At 27.1% G+C, this 12206-nt stretch overlaps 1 protein-coding gene across 1 annotated transcript in view; it reads right to left on the reverse strand.

The window, feature by feature from the left end:
• Nucleotides 1-12206, reverse strand: part of LOC100162516 (gustatory receptor for sugar taste 64f-like) — a 21724-nt gene that overhangs the window by 6939 nt on the left and 2579 nt on the right. Inside the window, exons 2-5 of the mRNA XM_001942752.5 lie at nt 5023-5218; nt 3619-3737; nt 2978-3163; nt 1078-1352 (exon numbers count right to left, since the gene is read on the reverse strand). Of these exons, the coding sequence (XP_001942787.2) occupies nt 1078-1352; nt 2978-3163; nt 3619-3737; nt 5023-5218 (776 nt within the window). The remainder of the gene's footprint in view (nt 1-1077; nt 1353-2977; nt 3164-3618; nt 3738-5022; nt 5219-12206) is intronic.

Here is a 12206-nt window from a genome sequence, read left to right on the forward strand (position 1 = left end):
GAAATTTTAAAATATGATATATTTTTCAATTAACGTGTTAAAAAAAACTATTTTCAAACCAACTAAAAAGAAAACTTATTGATTTCACAGAAAGTCCATCAAAAATTATAAATTTTGAAATACTTAAAAATCCTCAAATTTAAAATGAATATGTTGACAATATTAAACAATGTATACATCAAGAACGTAGAAAACACACACATTCACTTCCAAAAAATCTTGTTGAGTGATTGAAGCTATGCATAATCGTGAGATAAGAACTGTTGAAAGAGAGTCATTTTTAATACATACAGATTTGGTGAACAATATGATGTGTTTTTCTATAGATAGTAATCTGAAGGCTCTAAGCTCGTCTAATACGATAATTTTTGGTGGACAATTTCTTCATGTCCTATGTTTTTTTATGAACATTTTACAATCTATGTAAATATAAATGGTCATTATGTTCCATTAGTTTTTTTGAATATTTAGATGAATTGTTGAATTATTTTGTAGACATATTATTATTATTATTATACCAGAAATATGTTGACAGCAACGGGTACCAGGTTGCGGCAAAAGTTGGTACCTATAGGTGTTGGAATCGATAGGTTATTTTTAGACTACCTGAACTGATGGAGTCGATTCGGGTGGACTCAATATGCTACATTGGCGGAATCGATAGGTTCCAAGAGACGCAATACCATACTAAAAACATATTATATTACATTGCTTATTTAAATTTAGGAGTGGTTGCGATAATTAAGGATTATTTCATCTAGCCCCCCTTTTCAAATCTAAATCCGCACCAATCCAGACGTATTTGTGAGGTCATCTAGGCGTGCCTACATTTTGCGTGATAACCATAGTAACCACGTACAATATTTTCGTAACCACTAACCGATCACTTCATGTTAACTATTTTTGGTCTATGTTATGAATATACAAAATTATTCATATAATAAATAATTAATCTATATATGTGTTTGAAAAAAAATATTATACATTAATTTGATCTTCGATATAATTTAATAGTTAATTAATTAATTATTTATTTATATATACTTATATAAATTTAGATAATAAATTATCACTAACCTTTCCTTTGATACTGGCTAGTTTTTGATTGAGCTGCTTAAATTTATCAGACAACGCACATGCTAGTATGATTATAAATAAATCCATATAATTCCAAGCACAAGCAAGCATAAGATTTAAAAATCCCAAAGGTATAGCGATCACGAGTGAATAATCAATCAATGCAAAGACTTGTCGAAAAGACATGGAGAAGTAAGCTCGAAAGATATCAAGTCCACCCGTCGAACAAGGAATTGCTTTCATTATTCCAGTTAAAACGGAAGCAGAATGTTCAACTGTAAAATTAAATTTATAAAAAACATAAAATTCTGCATAATTGTTACCGTGTGATTTTCATCATATTATGGCTCAACTTCATTATTTTTCCTCATATTATAATAAATTTATTAAAATTATAATTTTTGGAATTTTTTAGTCTATAAATTAAGGATTTTATTTTCAAATAATTAGATTTTTATACCATTTAAAAAGTATTCTTAATCCTTTGAAAATTTATTTTCCCATTTTTTATTATAAATTGTCGAAAAAATGGTTTTAATCAATTTTTAAATACCAATATATAAATGAAAACTCGAAAAAGTAATCAAACTTTGAGTAATTACTGAAGATAATAATCTATGATAATAGGGTATGTAATATGGAGGGAGGTTCGATGATTTGAAAATTATAGTAATAAATATTAATTAATAAAAATAGTGAAATTTGTTAAAAATAAAACACTGAAAAATACCCAATTTCTGCCACTATAAAATTCACAATTGCCACCTGACTGAAAAACCAAATTAAAAATGTTTTATTATTATTTATTATTTTATTGTTCGTATATAAATATGTAAAAATTGTAACATATGATCACCCAATTTAGGTGAACAAATTTGTCCAAACACCGCATGGTTTAAGAGATACATTTTTTTATTGATAGAGTATAATATGTATGTACCCATTCAATTAAATATTATAAATTATATTGTTTATTTTATGTAAAATCGTTATTAAGAACAATCATCATTATAACCTATAATGTAATAACTCAGGACGACAGGAACTACTTGTTTGAATTTCGATGTATAACAACATTTTTAAAAGAAACCCCTCATCAACAATGTATCACATAAGTCATAAAGTGGGAGTTCTCATTTAAAAATTGAAGTTTATACTTCCTCAAAACACTCATAAGTAGTTTTTAAAAAAAATTTAAGTATACCTAATATATAAATGTGGTTTTGGTTGATTTAAATAACTTTAAAATTCGAAAATCAAAATCAAAATAAATTCACATTATTTAAGGATATAAGTGGGATGAGCATACTTAGTAGAATCAACTTGTAGACAAAATATTATTTTAAAAAAGATAACATAATATTTAAGTAGTTGTATTATACATAACCAGAGAACCTATAATTACATTTCATAAACATTCTCAATCCAATGATTTCCGAATACTAACCAATAAATATATATTTTTTTTATTATTTAATCTTTATTTTAAAATGTATTATCTATTATACTAATACAATAGTATTTATACGTAATTTAATAATAATTACATGAATTCTATTAAAAAGTGCGTAACATAACATTAACAAAATTTTCAAAATTGTAAATACTACATAGTAGTTGAAAAAGTTGAATTAAACTTTTCTTTACATTGTTTATGAAATTTAAACATACACTTTTTTATTGATTAAAATATGATCAAACTTGATGGTTATTGATTATTAAATACTACCTCTATCTACTATCAAGTTATAACATATTTTTTTCACAATAATTAGCTTAATACAGGATATGACACCATATAATTATAAATTTTTTTCTACTACCTATTCAAACATATTAATTTTATTAGTAACTGATTGAATTTTACTTTTTACAAATATTATTTTAATGTTTCACGTACTTATAGCAAGCACCATTATGATACTTGTAAGGATCTTGAATTTAAAAGCCGTTTTGGAAGGGTAACCAAATTGTCTCATTTCACGTTCCATTAGTTCCCATTTTTCCATAACTTTTGGCCATTCCCTTGCCAAATGAATAAATAGAATGTAAATTACCAGTGAACTTCCGAAAAACATTATTTCTCCTATGAAATAAATAATATTTAATGTACAATGTAAATCACCACAATGTAAAGTGAAAAAAATATATAAAGTTGTAGGACACATAAAAATCTAATTTCGAACAAAAAATTCATTAGGTTTAACTGCTTAAGTATTTAGGCGTAAGTATAGTATACAAACATTTTTAAGGTGCCCTTTTACCACCAATCTGAAATTTAAATAATTTTTAGAATACAATTTGCAGCACACTATAGGTACAGTATATTCACCATCTGAACCGCATGGCTCACATAACCCAAAATTTAGGTCATTATAACAGTATGATAAGTGGTGGTCGATAAATATTGAAAGTTGGTTACCGGTTAAAAAGAATTTTAATTAAGTTACTATTTTAAAATAGAACATATATATGTAATTAAATATTAATTAGTTTAAATTCGATAAACTGATTTTTTTTTTGCGGAAACATAATCATTACCCGTGCTGTAATACGTCAGTCCAGTCATATATATTTTGATGAGTGAAAATGAAAGAATTAGGAGGGACGCAGCAATTACAATGAAGACATAAATAACTGGCCAACTGTACCAATTGAATCTAAAAAAAAAAACATAAAATGTTTGAGATAATATAATGAAAAATTTAAAAATTGTTTAATAGCTAAAAAAAAAACAGGGAAGTTGCTTTGTTTTTACTAATTTATATATATATAAATTAATGTGGGTGTGTGTGTCCATATTACCATGGCAACCATTTATATATTATTTTGAGATTTCCGTCCGTGTGTCTCCATATTACCATGGCAACCAATTATATATTATTTTGAAATTTTCGATGGAATGTTTTGTATATAAATGGTTGCCATGGTGATATGTAAAACATATTATTCAAGGCTGGGTATTAACGAGTTAAAAATTAAAATTAAGTTAAAACGTTAAGTTAATTTTAATTAAGTTAATTAACTTGTTACTTTTTTTTCAAATTAACTTTTAACTTAATAAGTTACTTTTTTTCAAGATTAACGTGTTAACTTAAAGTTAATTTTATTCCAAAAATATCTAAATTAAGTTAATTTTCGTCCGAAGAATAACGCAAATTTTATAATGTGTTTTTACTTTGATGTATCATTTTAAATGTACCCAGTAATTTTCTTGGACGTAAAGAAAAACTATCTAATAAACCATATAATATGACTGGAATTATTTTTTGCAAATTAGCAAATTTTAACTTTACACTAATTTAAGTTACTTTTTTTTCAAAGTTAACTTTTAATTTAACGAGTTAACGAAAAAAATACGAGTAACTTTTAATTTAACTTAACTTAATTATTTTAAAATAACTTAACTTAACAAGTTAAAAAAAATCGTTAACTTGCCCAGCCTTGATGTTATTCATATAGAGTTGGCAATTTGAATGGACAACGAAGTGAACGGGATCAGATATTTTTATATACGTAGATATAGATTATACCTCTGAGCAGAAGATAGGCTAATTTAAAAAGGGAGAGGATCAACCCCGGGAGGTGCTCAAACAGGAATTTTGAGATTTCCGATTGAAATTTTTGTTTATAACTGTTGCCATGGGTTGTGAAGCTATTATATAATAATAACTATTGGTTACCGGGAAGCGAAGTGTACGGGATCAGCTAGTAATTAATAACTTATTAGGTTTCGGGTGTACGTCACTGTGATATATGTATTCATTTGAATTCAACAATATGTAAATCATTGCATATTTATATAATATTTGCCTACAAAAAATGATTTTAAGCTGATGCCGGAGATATCTAATAAAGGAATAATGGGGGTGAGCATGTTTATTAAATCACCGGGCAGTTTAATTCAAATTGAATAATTAGGTAAATCTACACGGGTTTACTCACACTAAATAACTAGTGTTTTTCCCTCGAATACCTTGAACTGGTAAAAGAGCGCACATTTGTGCAAGAATTAGTACTGGAGTGATGGCTCTGTGAAGTGAATTTTTGTCGCTAATTATATTCATCCGTATATCGTCTTCCAAGGCTTTAATTCTTACGTAGTTTACCGGCATGCCAAGATCGTCTTGTATTTCAAGTTCTGTGACAATATAGAAACACTATTATGTTTTAAATATTTGTGTTTATGTCCATAAAATAATAGTTACGATAAGACATCCTTTCACATATTACATAAGGTCATATATTTGTTCGCGATTTTGCACCTTCCCCCTATCTTAATAAATGCCAATTGTTGACAATAACAATTAATTGTATACACTTTAAAACAGTAGAAGGTACTGTATTGTCAATGAACATCATCAGTAATCATAGCCCTTATGGATTAAGATTTCAGAGTTGGTATATTTTTTCATTTTTAAGACAAAAAAACTGTATTTTTTGTTTTTAAGTATTTTTTTCTGATTAAAACAATGTTATAAACAAAATAAATTGTTTGGGTTTTAAACCGTACCTATATTTAAAATAACGTAATTTTAATTTAATATGTAATTTACTTATAGGTATGCCAATATGCCGTGTACTACGCCACTGATATTAGATATTAGGCAAATCTAAGTATATTATATATTCGAAATAGAAGGAAATCGTGGGTTATTACCTATCGATACTAATTTTTATTTTTCATTTTGACATATTTATATTGTACACGTCTTAAACATAACTTTTGATAATAATACAATACAACAATATATAACAAATATATCTTCATGTTTAATTATTTTGACAATTTCAAGATTTTTAGGTCATCAAGTTCCTAAATTAATTTATAAATATATTATAGTACCAAAATATATTTGGCTGTTATCTAACCAGTTAATAAAAAAATGTTGATTGTTTTGACTATTGTTAATAAACTATATTTTAAAACATTTTGAAATGACCTTTTATTTAATTTTTAATTTTTACATTTTGATATATTTATTACTTAGGTATATAACTTATATCATTGATTATACATAGTATAATACATATTATACTATGTATAATCAATGCTTATATTTACAATATAATTTTATGCTTTATGTATAGTATAATAGTACAAAGTGTCCGCGTTCTGAAATAACTATGGTTTTCAAGTCAAAAATAAAGACCACGATATTACCTGTTTACATTCTAAACTTTTTCAAAATTTGATAAAATACTGCAGCATATTTTCAATACGGCAGATCTGCATTTTTATAAATTACATTATTCCAGAATCAACGCGTTATTATTTTTTTTTTTTATATCCCTACCAGTCAATTGAATTAACAAGTGATTTGTAAATAACCAATTTTTATTAACAATGTACAATATACAATAACAATAACCATATACAATATGGAACAAAATGTATCCAGTTAATAACAAAATATTTAACATATCTTTTAAATAATAATTATGACACGTCATCACCTTGATAAATAATACAATATATTATAAAAAACAAAGGATAATTCACAGGATAAACATAGGGGACCACAGGATAAATATAATAATTATGATAAACGAACATTTTCCTTCAGTCAAAATTAATATCTCGTTATCTCGAAGAGGCAGGCTAGCTCATATAGCTAGCCGTATGAGCGCTAGCGCACCAGCAACACAAAATTCTACCGACATTAAGGAGTCTTCTCCCTAAAGTCGATAGAATCAGCCTACGTCGTCGAACAGCTTTTGCTGCTTCTGGCCGGTCAACATTTTCATCTTTCACAATATCGTCATCGGTTTTCCGTGGATAATTAATGCAGGCGAGAGTGCAGGTTGGATTTCCGTCGTTACAATATCTGTCATCTGCACACAGCCTGTGGACTGCAGCTGACGTAAGTCCGGTCGATTTTCTGCAGTAATCGACTTCCGGAAACTTCTGTCGCACTACGATCAGTGATCGCAACGTTTCCAAAATGCCTTTCTCCGATTAAATCTATAATGATACGTCGAGGAAAATGCACAGACACGACGTAGCTCAGTGATATGCTCACGGCCACCGCACGTAAAGGTTTTGACAGTACTTCTGACAACCCGAGTGTTGCAGAAAACTTCGCTCGATGATTACGTCTCTTTGCTACTTGCAGAACTGGTCGTCTTTCCGCCATTACAATATCTGCTGTCTGCACACAGTCCGTGGATAACTGTTGTAGTCTTTCAGCGTCTCTAACATTCAACATCCTGTCTGTCTTATAAGATTCCGTCACGTTCATTTGTCTTGGTACCACGTTCGACTTTCTGCGCATAGCCGCAGATTGTACACTATTAGCCACCATTCCTAAAAACTCCAACTGGTCTGTCGTTAACTTGAACGCATTTCGTGATTCTTCATCAGCCTCAACAATGTTTTTCCGAATTTCCAATTGGTTGTTTGGATGGGGGAGCACTTCTGAATGTATATCATTTTCTCCTGCTTCACTAGCTTCGCCGTACGATCCTGAAGTCGCAGTTGTGGTATTTTGTTGACAATCCATTATTACGTGGAAAATAGTCAGCTTTACACAATAACACAAGAAAGTCAAATGACAATTTATCGGAAATTAAACTGTTTAAACAATCATATGATAAATAACATGCACAATTTGCATGGCAACAGAATATAATAATAAACAGCCAAAACATTGACAATTTCACAATGACATTTATTTATTTGTTTATTTTTATCTATATATATAAAAATAAGTGTACATTTTGAATACATTTTATAACTCAAGATCCACCACACAGATTTCGATAAAAATTTTAGGGCATATTAAGATTAATATGTAGATAGTTTTTGTGAAGTTTGTACGCTATGCGATAAGTGGTTCCGGATTTATGGCTTCTTAAGTGCACACCTGGCGACATGGCCAAAAACAACAAGTTAAGTTGCGGATTAAAATAATAATAGTACCTATATTGTATATTGCTTGCTATTGGTTACGGACACCTTTGTTGATTCGTATTATTATTTTTTGTCAATATATTATACATATCTTCTAACTATTTTTATGTATCTACAGTTATTTTTTTTTTGTGTTACAACAAAATAAGAAAATCGCTACATGAGAAATCGAGTGAATATCCAATGTTGTAAAATTTTAATTTCAAACGCTTATAAAAATTTAATTTGACTTTCTTATAGTAATTTTTTTTTTTTGATAAAGGTAGATAATCTTATAAGGAATGTTGTATTACATTTTAAAATCTTAGATTTAAAAAGAAAAATTTCTACAAATTCTTAACTCAAAATAATTTGCTAATTTTGTGATTTTTCCATATTTTGTCAATTTTTGAACATTAAATGCTAATAAAAAAAAACTGTGACTAAGGATTTTTAATATTTTTCAAATGTCATTGTAACAATATAGTAGGAGCCTTGTTTTAAATTTTCAAGTATTTTTACTCAACAAATAAAGTTTAATTGACATTCATAGAAAAGAAAACTATGAAAATTGGAAACTGAAAATGTCCCTAAACAGTTCAAAACAAATCAAAATATTTGGAAAATATTATGGTGTATAGAAAATGCTAATATAAACGACCAGTGAAAACTGTATGTATCTATGGTCGTTTGTTTTAAAGTTACACCAAAAACCAAAGTAGATTTTGTGTAAAATGTCCCGTTTTTCCTTAATTTTTCATTTGTTTTTCACGTCGCTTTTGAAAACTACTGGGAAATTTTTACTTTTGACCCCCCAAAGTACCAACTAGATGCACTTTTCTATCAGAAAAGATACTGTTGAAGGAAATCCAAGCACTTTTACTGTCCTAAAAGGTGATGACAGACACAAAAAAAAATTTTTTTTAAATAAAAAATAAAAAAATACACATCATTGTAAAATCAATACATTAATCGTTCCACTGAGAATCTAAAATATCTGAGTAAAACGGATTCTACTTAACGTAAAAATTATGCTGTTATGCGTTACCTAGTAAGATACAGGGGCATGCGTGTGAAACATACCTACTCTACTCCTCTTAAAAATATTCTTAGTCTTCAATCTTCATAAGTGATAATATTAGAATTATTTACATTGCACTATCTCAATAAATAATTAACTACATATGTGTTTGGGACAGGGCTTGATATCAATATTTGATACCGATTTTAATTTTAATACCGGTTAAAACCGTTAAAAACCGAATTGGATACTGAAACCAAAAACAAAATCGAAAAAAACCAATACCAGTATTCAAAACCGAAATCGAATTCGGAAAAATTCAAAACCGGTACTCAAAACCAAAAACGAAATCAGAAAAAATAAATATACTGATATCCGAAACCGAAATCCAAATCGGAAAAAAAAATAGCGATATACAAAACGGAAATCGAGCAATTTATATTGAATAGTTAGGTAAGTATTTAGGTACACGGGTTTACTTACACTAAATAACTAGTGTTTTAACCTCGAATACCTTGAACTGGTAAAAGAGCGCAAATTTGAGCCAGAATTAGTACTGGAGTGATGGCTCTGTGTAATGAATTTTTGTCACTAATTAGTAATTATATTCATACGTAGTTTACCGGCATGCCAAGAACGTCTTTGATTTCAAGTTCTGTGACAAAATAGAAACACTATAGTGTTATATATATAGTGTAATATATTATGTTTCAAATATTTGTGTTTATTTCCATATAACGTAATAGTAACGATAAGACATCTTCTCACATATTATATAAAGTCATAAGACATAACCTATTTTTGAATTCGCATCTTTTCCCTTCTCACTAATCACAATCCTAATAAATACCAATTGTTGACTTGTTATTGTATACACTTAAACAGTTAAAGGTACTATATTATCAACGAATATCATCAGTTATCATAGCCCTTATGCATTAAGATTTCAGAGTTGGTGTATTTTTTTAATTTTTAAGAAAAAAAAACAGTATACATTTTAATATGTTTTGTTTTAAATTGTTTTTTCTGATTAAAACGATGTTTTAAGCAAAATAAATTGTTTGAGTTCTAAACAGTATATTATACTATATTTAAAATAACTTAATTTTAATTGAATATGTTATTTACTTATATGCCAATATGCAAGAATGAGCATTAATGAGTTAAAAATTAAAATTAAGTTAAAACGTTAATTTAATTTTAATTAAGTTTACTAAACCGTTACTTTTTTTTCAAACTAACTTTTAACATAATAAGTTACTTTTTTTTCAAGATTTACGTGTTAAATTCAAGTTAATTTTATTTAAAAAGTATCTAAATTAAGTTAATTTTCGTCCGTAGAATAATGAAAATTTTTGAATGGGTTTTTATTTTGATGTAACATTTTAAATTTCCCCAGTAATTTTCTTGAGCATAAAGAAAAACTATCTGATGAACCATATTATGTGTCTGAATTTTTTTTTTTGCAAATTAGCAAATTTTAACTTTACACTAAGTTCAGTTACTATTTTTTCAAAGTTGACTCTTAACTTAACTAGTTAACGAAAAAAAATTACAAGTAACTTTTAACTTAACTTTATTATTTTAAAATAACTTAACTTAAAAAAAATTGTTAACTTGCTTAGTCTTGCCAATATGTCGTGTACTAGTATAATATGTTTCACACTTTCACTATTTATTTAAAACTTATTTTAAATCTTAAAAGTACCTATATTTGAAATGTATTTTAAATATTTTCTGAATGAATGTTTTATGTGGACATTATATTATTATGTATAGTATATTAACTTATTTTATAAGTAATTTATTCATTAAAATTAAAAAATAAATTAAAACGAAGGATGGTAATAGATATGATTATTTAATACTTTAACTTTTTTCTAAGGATATCTATTATTATTAATAAATAATAATAAACCAAAAATAAACACATTATTCACTTAGATTTTACATTGTCTTAAACATATGCTTTATTTGTTTTAAACAATGAACAAAACCGAAAACGTTTAACACAAATGTTTTAAATTCATGTTTAAAGAAACAATGCTTAATGCTTATTATACCACTAGCACTCTCATATGGCCTAAATCCGTCACACCCTAAGCGGGGCGTAACCATTTTCGGCCAAAATGTACCCTTCCCTTTTCGGCCACTGTCCCTTTTTGGCCAAAACTTACCGTTCCCTTTTTGGCCACTGTCACTTTTCGGCCAGCATCTACAGTTTTCTTTAAAATATATAATTATAACAACTGAACTTAACAATTTTTAAATTAAATTAAATATGATTGTAACCAAAAATATAATTTTTTGATAAACATTATTACCTACAACTGAGTGAAAAAATAATAAAATAAAACAATTGTCAATAAAATGATTTCAGTCAAATAAATTACCTATAAAAATTAATTTTTGTTTAAAAAATGTTGCTAATTTTATTATCTTTACTCTTCAATGTAAGTTTAATTTAATAAAGATAAACCAGTGTCTTACCATGTTTGATATAATATAATATAAAACGCGATCTAATCAGATATAAAATATGTTGTCACAAATTTGTAAAGCAAATATCATACTATTATAAAAAGTGAATTTTACAACCTATCATAATTATTTTTTACATAGGTACCCAGAGGCGTACCCAGGATTTTTTTATGGGGGGGGTCCAAAATTTTTATTTTATTTGTTCTCTAATTATAGTTAAAGTTTAATTCATTACCAACATATTACTGTTAATAACTATAATATAGTTAGTAGTTACAATAGTAATAGTCAATAGTTATACACACACTCACAGCACATATACAGAAAAGTTTATAACAATAGGTAGGTACTATAATTTTAAGTCAATTTTTATTTGGTAATATAATGTTATAAAAATTACATTATTTAACTTATAATTATTAAAATAATTAAACTTAAAATTTTAATCTCCTGTTTTTTTTTTACAAGTTCCTCAATTATATCATCTGGTGTTAAGATTTCATTTCGATGAATATTAAGCATTGCAAGTCCATTTAGTCTGTCTTCCAATACAGTATTTCTGAGATATGTTTTAAGATTTCTTAATGAAGAGAAACTTCTCTCAGAAGTACATGTCGTGACTGGTAATATACATAATATTTTTATTAACTTGTATATATTTGGGAACAAGTCTTCATCACAAAATTGTAGAAATTGTATTACAGTTTTTGGCTTTTGATCTTCTTCATTTCTTTT

Source organism: Acyrthosiphon pisum, chromosome A1 (genome assembly GCF_005508785.2).
Source record: "Acyrthosiphon pisum isolate AL4f chromosome A1, pea_aphid_22Mar2018_4r6ur, whole genome shotgun sequence".
Taxonomy (NCBI): domain Eukaryota; kingdom Metazoa; phylum Arthropoda; class Insecta; order Hemiptera; family Aphididae; genus Acyrthosiphon; species Acyrthosiphon pisum.